Here is a 22,890-nt window from a genome sequence, read left to right as displayed (position 1 = left end):
ATTAATATCTGCCAAGCGCTGGATGCTAATTGCGAGCTGCACAGGCGAGCGGCCCGATGGGAGCCGTCTGCGTTGAGACACTGTTGTTGGGTAAACACATCCGAGATTTACAAGAATTACTGCCTGGAAATTTACAAGACTGTGGATATCCTGCCTGGATAACGCATGTTATGCCCACATTTACAACACTGAGATTTTCCCATGAAGTGAAACGTCCTGTGAGGAGTTTCTGCTCAGTTCCTCATGCACGCTCAATACATTAAAGGTGTCGCATTAGGCAGCAGATTATTTCAGACTCGTGCCAAAGTGACACAAAGTCTTAGTCTTGTTATATTTGACTGCCATGTGACCTGCCAGGTTCACACTCTTTGATACAATTCTAGTTTTCTCTCTAAAGCACTTGAGGCTTTTTTTTTAAATCTTATTTTTTCTTTCTCCATTGAATGTGTACTGTGAAGTAAACAAGTTCCACAGCAGGAGTTTGTGACATCACTGGAGGTTTTGCTAAGCGTTGAGCAACTTGTGGTCATTTTTAACAGATTCTGAAGCACTCGGGTTGCTTGCGAGTAAATTGTTCAAACTGACCCACTTATAATGATGAGCCAAATAATGGATGTTGATTTGGGTGGCAAAGCTGAAACAAACTATGATGATGACAATAATTGACTTCAAAACTTCAACAGCAATAAAATAAAAAAAAAATCAAAAGATCTTGAATAGGTTGCCAGCAAAGTCAATAGAGGAATGGGCTTATCAGCGGAGTGGGGACATTTGATCTAAAGATTTACAACATTACAAAATAAATAGAAAAGCTGACTGACGGGTGTCATGGGTTTGATAGATTTTGTGGGGAAGCCTAATTGGTAGCTTTAATCAGTAGTAGCAGTACAATAACTAATGTAATTTATGTTAAGGTGGACATAACGGTCTTTTAAACTGAAAGAATTCTTGCTAGTGTCAATATGCAATATTTTTTAAATAAATAATTTTTACAGTTTTAGGACTGCTTCTTTTAAAAGTTTATTATTAGGTTAAAAGAGGTAAATCAAACTTTCACAGAAGATTTACCAACCTAAACAAGTTTCGTGTCAACGTTTTAAAGTTTCGCTTTTATTCCACTCATGACCTTAACTTGCAAAAGAAAGTTTTTGGACTTGATGCCACAACCCACTGGAGGACTTGCCAGCAACATTCTGTGCTTTCATTTCAACTTCTCAAGCGTGATCCTGCAAATATTTATATTTTTCACCTCATCTCCCTGGAAACACGTTTGAAGGTCTCCTAAAAGGATTTTTGTGGATTGAAGTGAATTGCTCCAGCATGTAGCGGTGAACTTTTCCATAGCAGGATGTGGAAGTCTGTCTGACAGTGAGAAACATTCACACTCTGCCTTTTCGAGTATTGACTGCCCAGGATTCAGTAGTTCTCAATGTGTGGTGCATACGCCACTGGTTGCACCTAGGCTCCCTTTAATGCTACTCTAAAATGATTTATTACAGTTTTTATTTTTTCTTTTGTGTTTTGCACATTAAATGTGAAGAAATTAATTGTGACATACATCTAAACAGCACCCACAGCCAAGAAACATGAGCTATTAAGCACAACGTCTTAAAAACATTAAGCACAACTTCTTAAAAACAAGAGTTCTGTGAAAAGGATTTTAATAATTCTGCAGCTGGAGATGAATCAGTGGTTATATATGTATAATTTTTTAATGTTTTGAAAAACTGCTTCAAATTGTTACTGTATTGAGGCACAGTAACAATTTGAAGCACTGAAATAAACAAAGGAGGTGAAAGGCACATGCCTGTAAAGCAGGCTGTTGTTCTTTGGCCTGGCGATGTAACATTTTGATTATCTCCATGAAAACCAAACAAAGGAAATCACCTCACAGTCATACTGGTTTACCCATCTTACAACTGGTGGCGTTGCTGTAGGATTGATTGATTGATTGATTGTGTGTTTCCTCTGCTAAGTTACAGCAAAGATATTTGTAAAACAAAAAAAAATGTAGAAAGCTTTTATGCAATTTTGATAAATCTTTGATAATCTGTTTTGATAATCACAAAACAGATTATCAAAGTCCTATTATCATGTCCTATTTTGCATCTGCACCAATTACAGAGCAAATTTTAACTTGTAATTCTAACAAGTACGTGTTGAACAGGCGCATAAAGTGAAACTGGTCCATTCCTGAAAACGAGGATTTAGGTCTCCACTAGTTACCAATAGTAGACGATCCAAGATGAATGTAACTAAAAAGCTTCAATTGGAATTGAAACTGAAAACCCTGTGTATTTACTTATTTTGCTCACAAAGGGAAATCAGTTGGGATTTGCCATATCCTGACCTCCGAACAAACATAGCCAATTAAATGAATTAACAGCCCTGCTGAGATATCTGGTTGGATTTTTGTTTGAATAATGTACTTCCTTTTTTTGATATACATAATATTTAATCAGTGCATGGCATACTATTTCTGACTGCAACCATAACTTTTCAACAGAAAGCTGTGACTTTCAAATAGTCAGCTGTATATAAGGAAGTACATCATCAGATAAAACTATCATCCACCCGCTATTTAAATGATGGGTTGGTGTTTTTATTTTATTTACATGTAAGAACACTGGGCCAAGTCATGTAATTCAAACAAAGTATAATGGGTTATAGGCATAAGGTGGATTAATTGTCTATGTAAACTTCTCAAACTCATTTCAAAACGTACATTAAAATAAAAATAAAAAAGGGCATCCTTTATGGATTTTGAGACTTGGGTTGGTGAAAAACCTCAGAGTTTTCCATCCCAAATTCTAGATTTGAGGAAACAATTTGTTCTATTTTCCTTCACTTAAAAATTGGAAATGTTTGTCTTCAGAGTAAACTGGCGTGCACAAGTAAAACACAAGTCTTACTGTATTTCTGTATTAAAATGTCTGTCAATACGTCAATACTTTGAATATGTTGTGGATTAATAATTGTGACAACTTAGTGTACGAGAATTACCAGCGGCCTTTTATTTACATTTTCCAAACGTTATTTCATCCTGTTTTGTTGCTTTTCTGAAGAACAGCAGCTAAACCTAAACAAAATTTAACCTAGTGAAGTGTAACTATGTCGTTTTACATTAAATATACACTGCGTAGTAAAAATCAGCAGGAGCTGTGGGAGGAGAATCGCAGCAGAACGGAACATACCAACGNGTAGTGGTATACTGGTTTATTAAAACCTGGTTAAAAGTAGGTATTAGTGAAACATTTTGCCGTTAATAGTTAGTGTCAGCCCTTTACGTGTTAGCCGCTGCCTTGTGTGATTTCATATAAGCTTGTTCTCTGCCCTTCGTGCCTCTCGGCTCCCCCTCCGCCGTCCTGCTTGATGTGGACGCGGATATTGTTACGATCAAGTGGAGTCTGAAGCCTGCAGCTCTGTTCCTCGCAGTTCTTCTCACTCCTGAGTGGAGGACGCTGAACTGTCGGCTGCAGCTGCGAGAAAAAAAAATCTCGTTTTCTCTCTTCTTTTTTCTGAAGATGACATAACTTCAAAAGAAGACCTCTGCTGACCAGGTAGTATTCACTCAGACTCGTAGTTGTTCTAACAAGCTGCATCTTGATGTTTCTGCTTGAACTGCTCAGAAGTTTACAGTGGCTCGTGCTGGGTTTCCCCTGAAGTCCAGGCAAGATACTTAGGGGGAACTAGAAAGAAAACTTGTGCGTGTGGTTGTGTGTATTTAAATTTTTATTATTATTTTTAATTCAACTAACATAATCAAAGTAGAGAGATACATACTGGATAATGACGGCTTCAGTGAATGACTTGTTTAAAGTTTGGACTCGACCAGTTTTAAGGCTTAATAAATAGCTTTAAAGGTTTAGGACTGGTGCACACAAGCACTTATAGATAACAAACAGCCTTTCATGTGACAGTCAAAGCAATGAAACTGAATCTGCAGATACCGTACCAGTGTGCAGAGAGGCAGGCTGGCAGTGCGGTTGTTCTGCAGTGTATATTGACAAACAGCTCCTCACCACAGTTGTGAGAAGAGACCGAGAGAGAGAGAGAGAGAGAGAGAGAGAGAGGCATGCTCAAGCTTTGTTCCATATCTCTCACTCAATCTCCACCACATATATTTTTTTTCCTCCCTCTCTACAGATAAAAATCTTCAATCACTAATTATAAAGGTTTTCTAAGGACAGTTCTCCAAAAGATGTTTTGTTTGTTTTTTTTTGTTTGTTTTGTTTTTTTTTTGCAGTGATTTTGCTGCTACACCAGCAGGTAAATGTGGCAGGGCATTGATCATATGCACTGGTGTTCCATGATGATTATGCCTCTATATGGCAGTCGTATACAATAAACTTGCGTTATTACACACGAAACTGAAACCACTATAAAAAGAAACGATAACAATGTTAGTACAGTAAATCATCTGCAGTTATTCTGAATAGGCCGCCTACACCAGCCTCATTTTGAAACCTCTTTGTTGCAGCCTTGGATAATAATCCAAATGGGGGCACTCAGAACGTGGTAGTGAAGTATTCAGCGGCCCGTGTCATTGGGCGATTTATTAATTTTTTGTGGGGGGGTGTTTAGGAAGTCAGCGTGTTGACTTATGTTTTGCCTTGCTTAACATTTTATGACTGTTGGTTGATCTTTTGTGGACACCACAAACACAAGAACACAGAGAACTGGTTTTTGCACCGTAATCGGAAATACCTAGAAAAGGGGCCTTTCGGATGCCTCCGTGGCAGCGCTTGGGCCGTAACGTGCAAGGAAGGGGGACAAATTCGGTCAGCAAAACAGGAAATGTCACAGGCTCTTTCGCAAATCCTGCTCTGCGAATGGCCCTTACGAATAGAAAATGAAGCCAAAAGAAGTTTAAGGTCGTCACAAAGCATAGTTAGGCAAAAAGATTTAATCTCATGTCAGCTCTAGTGTAATTACATTTGAGTTGTTGATAGGGGTGATAAGCAGAAAAAAAAAACAAAAAAAAAACTGGTTTGTCTCGAAGATAGCTTGCGCAGAGTATTTCTTATCTGTGTGAAAGAATTTTGATGGCTGCTCACTCCTTTGATTTCCAAAATATACCATGTCTGCAATGTCACAGCAAGGCATGCCGTGCATTGTATTAAGGCATTCCAAGGTTCAAAAGAAGGGCAAACTTTCTTCTGTCTTAAAGTGCTTTTAATTGTAACGTAACCACTAGAAGCTGGATTTTACAAAATGAGATGCCAAAAAAAGAAGTGACTGAAAGGTTTTTCCTCTGTGCCTCCCTTTCAAGACTTCCTGCTTTGCACTGCCTGTCAGCAGGCTGAAAGAAAACTGCAACACCTTTGTCTCACTTGCAAGAAGCTAAAATCTTTGTTTTTAACACGTCCCACTTTCAAAAACGCATTGACATTTATTGTGTGGTGATGAAATTGTGATGGCAGCATCGTTCTGCAGGGTGCAACCCATCACTCTGACTAATGGGCAGCATGTCTGTTCAGCAGCCAAAAGTGTTTGCTTGTTTTATATTTTTTTTGTAGTATCAGTTCATTTCAGCTTGTTTATGCTGCACACATTTAATTGCCAAATCACAACAGTGGTCGACATTTAACCCCCCCACCCCAAAAAAACCCAAACAGAGTCAATTTGGTCTATAGAACCATAATCTAAACATTATTTCGGCTCAGTATGATCTGTCTGAGAAAACAAAGTAGACACACAAAAGTGTGGTACCAAAAAAATCAATACGAGAAACAAAATAATAAGTAGCAACATATACATGGATGACATTATTGGGGACTGTAATACTTATTTTAGTGGTTGTAGAAAAGTTTGGTTGCCTTTATATATCTAATAAAGGCAATTGGATCAATTTTTAATTACCATAATACAGTGAAGCCATGGAATTTTTAATCAAGGTTATCGCACTGTGAGAATCACGTATCTAGCCAACGCCTGTTGGGAACAAGCAGTCCAGATCCATCAGATCCTGTCATGTGAATCTGTAAACCTGTTTTCATGGCCTGTCTGATGATTACCCCCCTCGACCCGGTCCAGCTCTTTGTCTTTTAGCTCTGCGCTCAGGTTTTGGGTCACGTGCACAGGGGGTTGAATTGGCTGGCTTTTAAAGGTCAATTCAGTTTATTGATTTAATAAAACGAGGCATTATTGTTCAAACTCAAGCCAGTTGTCAAAAGGTTTTAAATGGCGTCTCAAGTTTAAAATTAGTTCAATTTTACTCTGCCCTTGAAGTATCCAATTACCGAGTAAAGAAAATGCAATCAACCATTTAACAGAGGTTTCCTTTTTGTTTTATACTGAGTGTGGTGGAGGCTTCGCAGCTGTACTCAAAAGTGGCCAGATACCCTGGCAAATCATTGTTCAGTTGCTGGCAGTCACTTTAATGAAGTGCAGCTTTGGCGTGCAGCACTTGTACTCAACAACAGCTCTGGCACTGTTAGTCAGCGGGCTTGTTTTTGACATGCTGGAAGCATAATTTATGGCAGCAATCTAAGGCTGGTGTCTTTTTTCTTCTTTCTCTCTTTTTTTTTTTTTCAAGGAGATCACTCTGCGCTGCACTGTGTGTGCTTAAGATGCTAACATTTGCAAGGCCTTTGTGTTGCAAGCAAAAGGTCCTATTAGAGCTCCATTCTGCCAGTGGGCAGCTGTGTGCCTGTGGCTGAGCGGGCCTCTGCTCCATTCAGGGTCTGTGTGTGCGGCTCCAACTCGCTCGACATGCTGACGCGCACGCTGCCACTTTTCAACCCTCTTTCGTTTCGCGTCGCCGTTTCTACTTCTGTGATATTCCTGCAAAGATTAACGCGACACGATTATTTACCATGACTGTCTGCGCCTGCCCGTGTTAGATTGACTTTTCTGGGGGACCTGTAGTCCAAGTCCAGCCCTGCTCCCGACGTACTGACACACATATTCGCTCCGAACTCTACTTGTATGAATTCTGCTATTCTTTATTGAACGTGTTCCTTCCTCATTAACATAACAGATTTGAGAGTCTGGCGTCTTGTCACCCACAGAGCCTAAGACCTACATCTGAAAAGAAAAGAATGGCTCGGAAGAGAAAAGAGGCAGACTTGCAACACAAGAACTACCCCAACCCCCTAAAAACCAGACTCCTGAGATGAAAAGCTTTCTGGGATGCAATAGAAATGTTCCCATCAACACATCTCACTCTTGTTCTCATAGATAGTGACAGTGAGGAAGCATCTTGAGTTCAGAGAGAGAGAGAGAGAAAAAGAGAGAGCAGTTTTTTTGACTCTCAAATGAGGATCTGTCCCCTCGGGGGCTTAGTTTTTGTTAGTTCGTTTGCATATCCAATGTCTGATGCTATTGCAAGCTTTGTGTGTGTTTAACCTGTTTCTGCTGGAAAACCCCATAGTCCAGGTGAGCTGGTGGTTTTGCATTTTCTTTCTTTTTGTTATTGTATTCTCTGGTTTATGAACAACAGTGTTTTGCATTCCTGTCTTAACCATTTTGAAAAGGCTTTTTTTCTCAAAACTCCAATCCCATATACCCTCTTTTTCTCATACAGTTTCCTATTTGCCTCTGATTAAGAAAGGAGAACTGAAAGCTTACAGCTTTATTTAGTGTATTTTTACAGCCTTTTTTTTTCATTCTGATGACTACCTAATTGGGAACTATAAGAATTAAAATACTTACGCTAACAATTAAGACTAGTGAGAAGAGACACAGCATTTAGACCTTTTCTTAAAACTATCTCCTGCAGTTGATAGATGAAAACACCTTAAATCAATGCCTCAAGGTTATTCTAAAATATTTGCCTAAGAATCACTGCTCATTACTTAGACTATGGGTTAAATAATCATTTTGTAATCAGAAATTGGTTTGGGACCAGAATTGGTCGACAGATTTTACGATAGAATACAATTTTAGTGTTGTCTTTGCGGTGCTAGTACAAGCTGTACTCAGCAAATCCTGCTAACTGGTCTGACAAGTAACATGGTTCCAGTATGTTTAACAAAAGGAGCAATTCAATTTTACCTTTGTGCCAAATTGCTATCCGTGTTGATTGACGGTGGGGCCAAGAAATATCTGCAACATTTCACATTGTACTAGATTTCTAGATGTTCTAGTGAAGACAGTAGATCTTTGTCGGTGTTGGTGTATTTTTCTAGCTCAGTGTGAAAAGGACTTTAATCTGACATTATAAATTATTTCAAGTTCTTTGAATATAATTATGTGGTTTTCTTGATCACATTTCCTTTTTTTCATCTATTACGATACTCTGTATTTTTGTTTTTAGTTAATCATGATGAGATCACATGATGATGAAGAAGCATGAGTCTGAGCAAATAATCTCCACGGTATTACAAGTTTTATTGCCACAACAGCCTTTTCATACATTTGTGGATGTTAAGTTCCGAGGATTCCCTCCACCCCACAACTTGCTGGAAAGCTCCCAGTCGTTTCTGTGCAACCTTCAACATTAGAAACCAGACCTCAAGTAGGTAACTAAAAGCTTTTCATGTTTCCTGTAAAAAGCTTGTGACACTTTGTGTGACATCCTTTAAAACTGTCACTCTTTGGCTTGATAACAGAGCCACTGTCACCTGATAATCCTGCTCTTACAAGCAAGGCCAGTTTTCATGGAGACTTGTAATGCTTATGTTTGAATCCACTTTACATTTTACAGGTTATTACAAAAAGCTAATATTCAAAGAGATACTTTTTCTCAAAAATATATTTGAATGTAGGTCACACTTAAGAAAATCTAGATTTTTCTGTGGCCACTTTTTGTTGCTGTGAACTTTTTCACGTCAGCTCCACATGGGTCAGAATGACCTGATGTTCTAACTTTGAGTCACAGTACCGCAGTTTCACAGTGTTAACAGGATAATTGAAAACAAATGTTCTGTTGGGTTCAACTTAAGTTAGTTGTCAAAGTTTAAATGATGTCTCAAGTGACACCCCAATTTTAAACTAATATTAGCTGGTTCATTTATTCTGATTCTCTTTGCTCCACACAGCTGGAGTTAGCTTTAGTCACATCATCACTCTCTCTGGCATTTCATTGAAATGACTTCAATTAATATTGTGAAAAATTTACAGTTTTGAAACTTCACTTTTTAAAACCTTTGGTTACCTTCATATGGCTTCAGCCCATAAATCCTTGTAAACCTTTCCAACCAATTCAAGTTTTTTTCAGACCTCATTCTAGTCTGATTCTGGTCCTTTTGTAATTCCTAATACTCTATAACATGGCAGTTGTTGTTATTTTGGCTTAGCTACATGGACTAAAGCAGACATAGAAAAAAAGCAGTAAAATCGATGACTACTTTCAAATCCATAAGCTAGTTGTACAGAATACTACATCTTTTTGTTGCGTATGAATATCAAGCTGATATTTTAAATTAGCTAGGCTATCTGTGTGGGGAGCTAACATGCAGTCATCTACTTTACAACAGTGGTGGAGCAAGTACTCATAAAATTTACTTAAGTAAAAGTACAAATACACAGTCAAAAATGTACTCAAGTAAAAGTAAAACTACCACATTAACAAGTAAAAAAGTACTGGCTTTTAAAAATACTTAAGTATTAAAAGTAAAAGTACTTGCTGAATGCATTACCTAATCCCTAATACAATATCATTAAGTGAACCGATCATATTTAATTTTAATACATTAGAAATGTGCCATTTTAATGAACAATGCCACAGATAAAGCATGTTTTTATTGAGTTTACTCTGTAACATAGTTTAGACTTAGATATGTGATTCTATGCATCATAATTTCAGGGATGGAAACATCTTGTCTTCTGTTCTAACAAAGCATGAACTTCACTCTTTTTGCCACTAGTGACATTTATTTTTGAAGTAATCCAACAGAAAGGGTGAAAGAAGATGGGTGGGGGAGGACATGCAACCGAGGAGCCACGTAGCAGAGTTGTAGTCAAGACCACCTACCCAAGACCAAGTCAAGACCAGCATCCTGCGCTACGTGACACAAAAATAAGTTTTACCTATCAAAATTGCTACTCAAATTGTTCTGAAAGATCCACACTCCCATAAAACACATAGATATTAAATACTTAGAGCTGAAATACATTTTATCAGTAAAGATCCGTCCAGAAGAATCGGATCGTTCCTGAATGTCATATCAATGCAGACTTTGGTAACAGTGTTGTCCCATATTTGCTACACCTCAGTCAACACCTCCACACAATAATTCAGCGCATGAGTGACAACTCTCTTTCATAGCAGATGCAACATGTGTGTCTCAGTCAGTACAGCTAGCTTTGCTAGCATCACGTCCACAGATCTTACCTTTCTTTAAGCTTTCCTTCGAAGTAAAAGTTGGACGAAGTCCCCACTGTCTGTGAAAGCGAAGCGCTGCTGATTTTACATGTCGCCATATCTTATGATTTATGCAGCGCTATTATATTACTGACGATTAGACAGATATCTTCTCCCGCTCGGAGGAAACCACTGCGCATGTCTTGGAGCTCCGTGTGCGAGTAAAGGTGGAGACAATGGGTGACAACAGACACGTAAGTCATTTATTGCTCGGATTTTACGGCGCCACCTTAAGTCCCTGAACTTCACATTTTAACGGACAAAAAGCGCAACGTGACTTGGATGTAACAAGTAACGCGACACTTTTGTAGAAATGTAGTGAAGTAGAAAGTACAGATACTTACTGTAAAATGTAGTGGAGTAAAAGTAGAAAGTACCCATTATTAAATCTACTTAAGTAAAGTACAGATACACGAAAATTGTACTTAAGTATGTCTGTAAAGCAGTAGTGGGAAGTAACGTTACTTCCCACCACTGCTTTACAGACATGCAGCTTGCTACCTCTAGCTTTAACAGTATTAGCTTCATTAAAGTGAGTGGAAGCTTATTTAATCCCTGTTCCTTGACTGTCCATGTTTTCCATGACTAGATGTTTCCAAACAGCCAAGCAAGGAAAGAGTGTGGCTGCCATCTTTAAGCTAGCTGACTGTGTAGCCTACAGGTGGGGAATAGGGAGTGTGGGACTTCATACATGTGGGAAAATGCTGGCCACTTTCTTCTTTATCTCAAGAAAGGGACTTTAAACTTGTTATGCGCATTATGCCTTGTCAATTATTTTGAATTGCTAAAGTCATTTTGCTGACAGTGACTAAACCGAATTTTTTTTTTTTCACAATATGAATTCATCCACTTACGCTGTACTTATGAGAGAGGCGCAAGAGGAAGGAAAATTACTAAAAATGTTTTTGGTAAATTCCAAGCTTGCAGTCGACAATACATTCTAATTCATACTATTTTCAACATCGCGGCAATGGTCCTTCCTGCTTTGCTTCGCACAACGTAGAACACCCTCAAATTGTTTGACATTTTTCCTATTTATAGCTGCATAAACAATGGTGGGCTCGTGAAAGAAAAAAAATATAATTATACCCAAAGACTCACACACCTCCAGCTTGCTCTTAAATCCTGACTGTTTAACACCCCTGTTTCACAGTGTGCTGAGCAGTCAGGGGTCCATGTGGCAAACCCAGCCCCGTCACGAATGAATGAATGGGCCGATGGAATGCTGCATAGTTTTCATTCTGACATACTCCCGTCCGTACACAATCCCTAAAACTCACCCGCAGCTCTACGGTGGGAACAAGGTGTTATGTAACACCAAAAGGATACTTTATTGGCTGATCGGTTGTGACAGTATGTGCAATATAACTTACTTTTACAACACAGGAGTGGTCCCCGTTTTTTTTTGTTTTTTTTCTGAGCTGAACAATTGCAAGGCATTGCCAGGAGCACTGGAGGCTCCCATGTAATGTATCCCTGATGGATTAGGGCCTTGGCTTGTGTGCGAAGAACAGAGCAGAGCCAGGCACTCATGGATAATGGAAGAAAACACCAGAGAATGGCAAGGATTGATTAGGAAGGAGCAGTGTAATTAGTGGGCTACCTGATGTATGAGTAGCCATGGCATTTAGGGGTTACTCCCGGGGGCAAGAGGCCTCATACCTTTCTTTACTTAAACTAAAACACCTGATCCGATGCCTGTCAAGCTTCTAAAGATTTCATTTAACTAATTTCTGCTCCGAGACACCAGGGTCAAACCGGAATACATTTCAGAGTTGTCCAAGTAGGGGGAAAAAAAACAAACAGTTTTTAGTTTTCAGTTTGCACATAGCTTAATAAACGAGCCATTCTCATCGAGGCAATTTCCTATAACAAACACACGTACTGATAAGAAACTGACGAGCTGTCCAGACATCAGTTTTAACAAGATTGGTGACATCTGCCTTCTCCAAATCAGCAGTTGTCAATGTTGACCTCCGTTTGTGAATGGCTGCTATGGCTACCCATTCAGTTCCTAGAAACAGTGTTTAACTTAGCAACTATTTTATAAAGTGCAACCACGCTCTTAGCAAGTCAAGAGTGTGTATAATGTAAATTAGGCATGAAGACGGATTGGCACATCATTAAGAACTATGTTATTAAATTTGTGAAAATATGCACATTTGTTTTGTTTATGCAATATATGCTCATTGTGAGTTTTATGCATTAGTTTGACTGTGAGTGTATTGCATCCATCCATCCATCCATCCATCCATCCATCCATCCATCCATCCATCCATTTACTTCCGCTTATCCGGGGTCGGGTCGCGGGGCCAGTGGGTTGCAGTAGAAACAAAAAAAGTGATTTGCCCATGGTCTAAATAAGCTAATAGTCAATATATTTTTGGACATCACTTGTGAGTCATGCTGAATACTAAATATTTGAGCGACCTGTTGGGGTGTTAAACACCAAATAAAAATATCAGTATCTTTTTATAGTCTGTGGGCATCATTTACAGTAATATGATAATAGATTAACATCATTAAACAGGACGGTAAGGTAAAGTTATAATGGAAGCCCTGCTGGTCTTTATATCCACTCGCAAGAGTAAATCCTTTAGTCCAAATACTCAAATTCCAAAAAACAATATATCTTTGAGGTTGCTACTGTTGCTGTTTTTAAACTATTGGTATCATGAGAGCATAAATAAAGTCTGTAATAATGTTTAAATATGTGACTGAACATCTTGTAACTGGTGTTAGTCAGACAGGCTGTTTGGTAATAAATAGGCTTTATTTTCAGTATTTTAAGTTCCTCAGGGTTGATTAGTTTTTTTTTAATCATATTTTGTACTGTCAGTAATATTCTCATCACAATAAATTCCAGGTCACAGAAAGTATTATGACAAATTTCCAAAACGTCCACAGCACCCACAAATAGCTAGCAAATTGTTAGAAATTTCTCCATAAAGCAATAAAACAGTTGCAAATAAACTTTTACACAAGATCTTTGGAGAAAAAAACCCCAAAAAGCATCTTAAATCACTCGTCTCACAAAGGGCCACACTTGTAAGCTTTTAAATCGTTTCTTAGGATTTTCTTATACTTTCTGATGGTCCCTCAGTGTTTTTTGTCAGATATATGCTTCTTTTTTTCTCATTTTCTCCTCAAGGTCTGAACAGCTCAAGAGGATTTTTAGTTATATTTTTTGTGATAATACACAAAAACAAGCAGGCTGAAGGCTTTCAAAACCCTAGAGATGAGTCTTTCATGGTGAAGAACCAATTTTAATTGAGATCTTTAGACATTGTTACCAACTTCCTGTAACAACAACACAACTTGTGCCACTTTCTGGAAAGTATGAGAAATATGAAGGACAAAATAGCTAAAGTAATAATAGTTTTAAATGATTTCAGATAAACAGCTTAATGTTCATGCATCTCTTTGGTCTTGTGCCCTGATGTGTGTTTCAGATGCTATTAATCTGCTATAGAAAGTTTCTGATATTTTCTCTTTGGTTCTTTGAGCCATTTCCTGTCAGGCCAATTACAAGAACTAGACAGGACATCAGGACATCGTAGAAAAGACAGAAAAAGAACAACTTAAAAATAGCTTGGACAATTATTAATCTAGTAAAGTGCAAAGAAATTACTTTTGCGTAGAGCTACATGTTAAATATTTATTCTTTCTTTAACCTATAAATCTAACCACATTATTATTTTCCTCTGTGGTAGTGAGGTAAATCCCCCGCATTACTGCCATTTGTAATAAATCCAATGTAATGATCAGAATTTGGGACCTGCTCTCTCTGAGTTCATTGAGTCCTTTTGTTAAAGCAGGAGCGACATATTATGCACTGCATGTCAGGCTCATTTGGGGATTTCTCTTTTTGCGTCTTTGGTAATAAAATCATCGAGCTCCACACCCAGTTTAGCAGCAGCACAGTCTTACCACAGGGGAAGTACAGCTCATACATTGAAAGTATGCTTACATCTGCAACTGATGTCAGTGTATCTCCGTGTCACTTTGTGTCGTGTAGTATGATGAATTCCGGTGTGAACTGCACTTAAAGAATGACTGCTAAGAAATGGCAGATCTGAGAGGTGACTTGAAGTTAAGTTTGCTTTTGCTGTGCAGATCTGGAGCTACTTATGTTTCAGATCCAAAAATTAAAAATGAAAGAGTCAGTTGAACTGAGTGAGGTAGTAGTAATAAAATCTGCAAAAGTGAAACTCTTTAGTTTTATCTATATGTTCACACAATGAGTGAGGTGTAATATAACAGTCGTAGTAGTAATAAAATCTGCAAAAGTGAAGCTCTTTAGTTTTATCTTTATGTTCACACAAATGGAAAAAAAAATGTTTGAACGTATACTTTGAACAGTCTTATAAAACCATCCATATGTATTGCTTTATTGTTGCATTTACTTGGTTTAGATCCAAGTAAATGCAACTTTTGATGTCTAAATGTGGTTGATTACTTGCGCTAACAAAACCTGATTTTTCTTTTCTTTTTTTTTTTTTTTTTTACTCAATCCAAACTTGGACGGGACCAAAGGGCTATAAAAGTCTGATTCAATATTTCTTACTGGACTAAATAAAAACAAGGGCAAACCAACTTTAAATAGCTGTAAAAAGTGATCTCCATGGACATCCAATGTTAGGTTTTTAAACTGATGCCTCCAGTGTGGAGTAGTGTACTAGGCTCTGAGACACCTTCAGAGAAGAAAGAAAAGAACCAGTTTTATTAGATGTTCTTGTTTCTGGAAGCACAAATAGAACTGAAGTAAAGCTGCAAAAAGTCACAAACAAAAGAACTAGCTAAATGTCTGGCCGATGAACTTTTAACAGTGACGATAGAAAAATGTTTAGCTGACGGATCAAGGCTTTGTTTTTCCACTTGTGAAGATGTACCAGTGTTAAAGTGGGCTGATTTTTGGCCTGCTTTCTTTCGCAAGTGGGTACTAGGGTGATGGCTAAAGGAGTCTGTGGTATGTCTCAAACCCACCCAAGCCCTTTAGGACCACTTTTACAACCTAAAGCACATTATCTTGAAGAGGGGTGGCTCTGTATTTTCCTGGAATTAACTGCCTCATTTCAGACAATCACAAAAATGCGGCTAAAGTCAGCACCTACATCAAGAGTCTTAACAAAAAAAATTGAGTAGCATAAACTCTGACGCCCACGCGGGGCCTTGCTTGCTCATCATAATCTAGTTTGGTGGAAAAAGAGTTCTTTAATTTTATTTCGACAGAAAGCCACTGATCACAGTCTTGACACCAGACGTGCTCCGCTCAAGTATGCGGTGGCCAGAGCCAACTGGGTGATGGACAGCAAACGTCCCGTCACATAACTTTATTGGGGGCCCAAATGGGCGTCTATTCATCTGTCTGAGCAAATCACTGTCTGGGCAAAGAGCCATGTCAGCTTAGGTGCCCTTTTCTTGTGCCCTCCTGAGTCACTGACTGTTTGTGAGCTTAGCGCCGCTCTCTGAAGCTATAGGCAAGTAGATGTAACATAATCCTGTCCAGCCTGCAAATACTGAATTTAAATCGTGACTAATTGACTTTTCCCTCATTATTGATTTGTGTAGCTGGTTGTGGAATTGGGAATGTGTGGTATGCTTCCTAACAATCCCACAGCAATTTTTTGAGAAGGTGCAGCAGCATGCATGATTCAAAGTCCTTACAGCCTTTTGTGGTATTTTAAACAGTAATAAAAACATTGATTATGCCTCGCCTAGTTTTCCAGTGAAGGGATGTACGCTTAACGGAGGCTTTGTGATTCATCAAATTCCAGGTTTGCAACAAGACCAAAATGCTATCAAATAGAGGAACAAAAACAGTGAAAATTTTATCCGATCAGTGAAAGTCCAATACAAGTGCTCTTCAGCTAAGCTCTGGTTTCCTCATCATGACAAGTTGGTTCATTAAGTAAGTTTGGCTCCAGGGTTGAATTCACACTCGCTCTTGCCCTCTCCCATGACCCCACTTGCCAGTCCCCTACGCAAGTGCAGGTTAGCATAAACAGGCAGCATGTACAGGCACACAAACACAAGCTGCTGTTTCAGCCCTTATGAACACATCCTCAAATCACCCTGACCTCACACTGTTGCAGCCTTCATGCATGACCACAACGCGCCTTGGTCCTCATTCTGATTACCGCTCATATACACACAAACCCTGCTATGCTGCTCCACCCAAAACTTCGGTGTCGGCCCTAATCAGTAAAGCAGTCTGCGAAAAAAAAAAAAAAAAACTGAGCCAGAAAAACATTTCCTCCTCCTCCAGCTCTCTCCACCAGAACCAGTGCCTCTCGTCTGCAGAGGCCGGTTGTGCTCCACTGACTCTCTGGGGTAAATGGAGATAATGGGAGTCATATGCTAGCAGTTGGTCCGAGGGGCAAACTTACATGAAACATTTATATTCTTTATGTAGTCATGCGACTTGTGGGGGGAAAAAAAAAAAAGGATTGGACAAAGATGGCATTGTGATGTAATATGACAAGACTACGGCGGCCCAAAAATGTTTTATCCAGTCCCTGTGTAAACAACTCCCTCATATGTTTTCTTTTAAGAAGTTCTCAGCAAGCCTTGCTGTCCCTCAAAGCTAATTCAGCCCTGTGTGCACACCCTCACACCCGAGAATGTTTAGTGCAACTACCCTTACTTAACGCTAAACCACATGTTAGAGGCAGGGTAACATTGCAGGCCTGGAAGAGCCATTAGCTTCATATGTTGTTCCACATTAGAAAGCTGTCGTTACCCAACATTTGACCTGAGCTATGATGGTATTTTCTATTTAGATACTGTCAGTAGGTTTAGTGGCTGGTTGATGAAGGAGTTAGGCCCCCAAGCCACTGCAGCTATTTCTCCTGAGAAAAGCATGAATGAATGAGCATTCTTCCATTTGAGCAAATTATAGCCACATATGCTCCATCTGCCCTCCACGGGCTTTTTAAGAGTCTTGTTTGGTGCAGTTTAGCTTTGCCAAATGCGGGTGCAGGCGACCGCAACTTCATATATGTTCCTCCTTTGCTCGGGTCTCCTCACCACATCTGTAGTCGTTTGACGCGAGTCCTGTTTTTTTTTCTTCTTCTTCTTTTCTGGCATTAGTTAATCTCTGCCTTCTGTTTCAGCGGGTTAGGATTTCCACATGTCCAGAACCAAAGCGTTCCATTATTTACAAGGATGAGGAAGCACTCGGCCGGCTGTTTTATTTACCAGGACAGTAGTTCTATAGGCGTGAAGTTCTTCTGGTACTTGGGTGGTTAAACATTTTGGAAGTGTTAGGGTGTTGAATGCTAAATGGAAATATGTTTGTCTCGTCCTTTTTAAGTCTTTCATCCAGGTTTAGTGAATAAACATTTTCCCTTTTTTAGCCTATTTTATATTGTGGATTAATGGATGCTGTTTCTGCAAATATAGATTTGTATATATTGCATGTATTCATATTTTATTTGTTATTTTCTACTGTTTACATGTAAAACAACCTGCTTCTGGGCCCGTCGGAACTCAGTTCAGCTTTTTGCAACTTAAATGAAAAGTAGCTTGTTTTCCTATTTTGCCTTGATTAAAAATCCTCACCGCTGAAACAAACTCCAATGGGCATGACTGTAAAGTGGAAAGAAAATGGATGGATGGCTCCCAATAGATTTTCTCCTAGGTTTGCCGTGTTTAGCTTGAGTTCAGTTGTCCATGTCTAAGAAAAGTACCCCCATCAGCATGATGCTGCCAGCACCATGTGTGACTGTGGAAATGGCTTCTTCAGAAGATTCTGCAGAGTAGACTTTCTACCATACAGTGTTTTGCTTGCATGCCAAAATTCGACAGGATTTGTTGGAGGTGTTATTTAGATGGAATATTGTGCCGATCATATTTTATTAGTTCATTCCAAGTGCTTACCTTGTACAAACAGCCTGAGAGGCTAAATTTCTCTCACAAGCCTCTATTTGCCTAATACCGCTGAAGGCGATACAACTGTGTATAAGCATACCTCTTTCCAGGATGGTAAAAAAAGAGCAGATTTAAGTGAATTACATAAAAAGCCCATAATTTTTTTGCTTGGTATTAATGTTTTTCTTCTTTTAAATCTCCTGTTTTGGTACAGGTATCAGCTGTACCGTCCTACCTCGACCGGCTTCGTCAGCACTGCTCTCTTCAGATGGGAGGTCACAAACTGCTGGTCCGCTTCACCCAAATGCACTGTCTGCATTCTGCCCTTGTATAAAGATGGCCGCCCGTGGCTTTTTTCTGCACCTGTACACCCCGGAGCAAAGCTGCTTGCTACCATGGTGATCATTTTCTCAAAAACACTGGAAAAGAAGAAGGGTGTCAATGATGTAACGTCCAAGAGCCCCGACAGACAGCCGGTGAGAGAAACTTTACCTTCAGGTTCATTTAGTACAGAAGTCATCGTGGAGGTAATCACATGTTGTACATATTTGCACAATCCGAGTATTAACAGACTGGATGAAGTAATACAGAAGTAAATGTAAAATGTGCATAGCTGTTTTAGTTGAAAGTGTGCCTCCTCACAAGATGACCCATGCCACCAGGTCTTGTCCATGTCAAGAAATTTTCTGCACAATTTATCCCACAATCTTAAATTTGCCAACATACAAAGTATTGGTTTGAAAGAAAGCATGCCTCTGTTTGTTGATGTACAACCACTTCACTTTTGATTTATGGTTCTGAAAGTCAACAAGAGGATACTTTTTATTTTAATGTTTTTAAACGTAACCTGTCTTGTATCTTGTCTTGGCATTTCAGGTATACCATACACAGAAGGCTACATTGACCGGGGTAGTTTTGCTCTGATAAGGGATGTCTTAAGATGGTGTCCTAAATGCATGGTTGACTTTATAGAATCAAGACTGCATTTAGCATCAGTGTAGACAGGCCATAGTGCTGCCATAGAAACCTGTGTTTGTATGACTTTCATCCATTTGGATTATTTGTGTATGGGCGTGTGGATATAAATATGCGGGTGTGTTTTCTTTTTTTTTTTTATTACTTTGCATTTTTCTTAAGGAAAAAGAGACTAGCTTTAATCAATGAAAATAAAATGGTTTACAAGATGTACTCCAATTACTCAAGTAGGTGTTTAACACAAAAATTATTTGAAATTACTTCTGGATTCCTTGGTTATGACATCCATCCCTGAGGGCGTAATAAAAGGGTGTCGCTGGGCTGTCCTGCTGCAGATCACTGCTGCAACATAAATATGTAAATCTAAAAATCTAAGAACATAAACCCATTTAGTTTAGGTTGCAAAGTGTTTTGCTGCCATTTTTTTCATTTTTGGCAACACATTTACTTGTTTTAGATTCGTTTGCTTGTATCTTAGAAAACTTTTTTGTTATTATTTTGTTGTGGTTGCCAAGGTGAGTTAAAGCAAAGGACCACATTGTGACATATAGTTTTATCCTTTGTAAAATCCACCAACTTCTGGTCTTCACAGTGAAGAAGTGAAGTGAATTCTTAGGTAATATTCCGTGGGTCCATGTCCAGCTTTGTTTGGAGTTTTTTCACCTTTTCGTTTAGAGCGCTGACTGTAAATATGGACAAGATTAGTGGAATAACAATTTTTTTTTAGGTTCTTCTGTCATTCCCATTTTGTAAATAGCCTATCATGTCAAGTCATTTTTACACCTCAGAAAAATGAAAAGTCATTTATTTATTTATTGATAAGTCCTTGACAGTCTGAGTCTTATTCCTTATTAAAACTTATTGCAAAGTAGTGTTAATTTGCAGCGTTTGCATCATTTCAGCTGTCCTGATGAAATGTCGCCTTTTGTCTTTGGTTCTGGTTTCCCTCTTTCTTTAGTGAAATGTCTGGCTCTTTAAGTTGCTAAATATTCCAGTGGTTCAAAAATAAGTCACCCAAGGATGTGCTACTTCCCCGTCTCATTTCTGCTTGACTCTGAGTAGTTGTTCTGAATGCTTCAAAGTATCTTCGCACTCTGTAAATAAAATCAAATATGAAATATTGAGGGGAACACGACTTGTGCGCTAAAACAATACATTTTTCAGAAAATAAAACAACTTCAGGTGTCTTGATGTTTTCATAAGAAGAATGTGAAATATGTGCAGGGTATATTTTTTATTGCTAGTAAATGAGTGGAGTTTATGTCAGTGTTTTTCTTTGCCAGATGGGCAATTTTGCAGGAATTTTCTTTCCTGCATTGCAGTTTGTTTTGTATTTTACTGACTGTTTGCTTGTTCTCTACAGAGTGATCTCCACATCATGAGCAGAGGGACCACCCTCCTCTCCTGTGGAACCGTGGGTGAGTTGGTCTTACTTTATCCCTCCTTGTGTTTTAAATACAAATATACGCTCAAAACATAATTGTTTAATGACAAACTGTGGCACAATTACCAGTAAGGTTGCTTGGCTTTCTATTTTAATTATTTGCAATTCAAATATAAATGAACTAACTCCTATAATAAGTACCAACAGCCAAGCTGTAAGCGAGGGACATTTGGAAAATTCTCACTACATACTGGAAGTGATCCATTTACTGCCAAAGTTCTAACTTGGAAACGTCAAAGTTGAGAGATTAAATTATATTTAGATCATCAGAAGTGTGAGGAAAAAGTTGTAATAGCTGTCAGCAGGTTTTTATATGCAAGGCCATATAAAATTTTGAGGTTAGGACCAAACTCTTGCTTTTCCACTCGGACGTCTGGCGCTCTCTTAGTTTTTTCTTTCTCTTAGTTGTTTTAACTGCACAACTGGAAATGTCAGCTTTTGAGTAAAAATTAAATGCATAATGAAATTGCATTCTTCTACCCATCAATTAGTGCCAGTGGATTAGAGTATTTTTCCTCCTCTTTTTTATTGAGATAACACCAAAAAACTAAAATATTCCAAGTCATGTTGCAATCCTGCTTTAAGAATTTTGACAATATAGTGGCACTCAGAAGACTTCTTATGTACTAACCTGGCCCCAAAGCATTGGTCTAATTCATTGCCTCTCTAATGCCTTGATTAGTCAAACCATCAAGTTCAGTGACCCTGACTTCAACTGTCTTGTTGTTAAGCTTAGTCTCTCACTTCTCCCTTTCTCCATCTGTCCATCATCCCCTTTTCATGATAAGGGTGCACCTGCCTCCATACAACGTTGCACAGCATTCTCATGGGAGTGAACTGTAATTGAATACACTGTCGCCTATGTCAACAATTTCCCCCAGGCTCTGTTGGAGCTGCAGTAATTACTCCTTCTGTTAAAAGACACCCCACTGTAAATACAAGTTTCCACTTTGACCCCTTTTTCTTCTTAGCAAAAATGCGTTGACGTCACACGCATTAGCGCGGCCTACGATTTCTACTATTAATCCTGCTCTTCTGGAGCAAACACAAATGTATCTTTGTGTTATTTTCCAGCATTACGGCATTGAGGTCGTCTCTGATGCCCGCATACGTTCTTAGTCCGCCCAAAACGGTTGTTTCAACCAGTGATGAAGCTTTCCCGAACCTTGAGACGGCTTTCCGAGATGACAGGATTTAGGCTGCCAGAGGATCTCTTTACCAGAAGCCTCAGTTGATTCATTTGGCTTAGTAGCTTAAGCAACTGTGGCACTTTACTGTCTGCTTATTATCTCATGCAGCTGTGTGGCAGACCTCCATGCTGATGATGAGATACCTGCCAAATCCTGCCGTTTTTCAAAGCATATTTCTGCGTAGCTCTTTCGGTTCATGTCCTTTTACATAACAATTTGCATTTGAGCTGGTAAGAATTTAAAACATGCAGGGATGCTGACTTTCTCAGAATTTCCTAAAAAGCAAAACAAAAACGCTAATCGTCCTGCCTCCTCTGGTTTGAGGAAAACAAAAAAATTGTCTGTAATAACGAAATGAATAGACAAGACTTTCATCTGTGGTTTTTCTGCTTGTGTTCCATCTGCTCTTGTGGAAAATAATCCAACACAAACACACTGTGATCTCTCTTAGTCATACTGTTGGTTACCTAACGTTGTGCTTTAATGAGCACTTCTTTGGCAAATTCCTCTTTAAAACGACCACCTTTTTAAACTTCCTACTAATCTTGAAGCTCTGGTCAATAAATACTAGGTTTTACGGTGTCTTGGAAGAGTTAGTCATAGTCCTTAAATTCTTTTTCAAAGCTAGTCACGTCACAAAACTCTTAACTTGAATGTGTTTTATTAGATATTATGTGATAAATCGGGGGTGTTAAGTTAATCGCAGAAGTAGCCAAAACTTAAAACAAAAACTTCTGTGCTGATGTGAGCTGTAAAGTCTTTAAAACTCTATTTTCAAGAAAAAAGTGTAAGAACACATTAATAGTAGTATTTGTGCCATTGTTGCCTGATTGGTTCCCTTGGCATTGTTCTTCCCAGCTAGTTCATTAATGTGTGATATTAAGTTCTGTTTGGTGGAAAGTAGATGGTAAATGAACTGATTTTATGTGCCGTTTTTCTAGTCATACTGGCCACTCAAAGCGTTGCATCTGTATGTGTGTAGAAGCTCAAAGTCAAGATAGTGTCAGCGAAGCACACTCAGTTTTTTTTATATTGTGTGTGTGTGGGAATCAGTTTCAAAGCACCGTTTTGTGCACCCATGTCTGTACTTTCAAGTAATT

General features: G+C 38.8%; 1 protein-coding gene across 1 annotated transcript in view; it reads left to right on the top strand.

The window, feature by feature from the left end:
- Nucleotides 1-3,422: 3,422 nt before the first annotated feature.
- The window catches only part of LOC103476752 (protein FAM53B-like), a 31,167-nt gene continuing 11,699 nt past the window's right edge, over nt 3,423-22,890 (top strand). Inside the window, exons 1-3 of the mRNA XM_008429299.2 lie at nt 3,423-3,560; nt 18,396-18,657; nt 20,520-20,574. Of these exons, the coding sequence (XP_008427521.1) occupies nt 18,577-18,657; nt 20,520-20,574 (136 nt within the window). The 5' untranslated portion in view covers nt 3,423-3,560; nt 18,396-18,576. The remainder of the gene's footprint in view (nt 3,561-18,395; nt 18,658-20,519; nt 20,575-22,890) is intronic.

Source organism: Poecilia reticulata, linkage group LG15, assembly GCF_000633615.1.
Source record: "Poecilia reticulata strain Guanapo linkage group LG15, Guppy_female_1.0+MT, whole genome shotgun sequence".
Taxonomy (NCBI): domain Eukaryota; kingdom Metazoa; phylum Chordata; class Actinopteri; order Cyprinodontiformes; family Poeciliidae; genus Poecilia; species Poecilia reticulata.
Note: the sequence above shows the minus strand (reverse complement) of the source record. Positions and strands in the feature narration are given on the sequence as shown.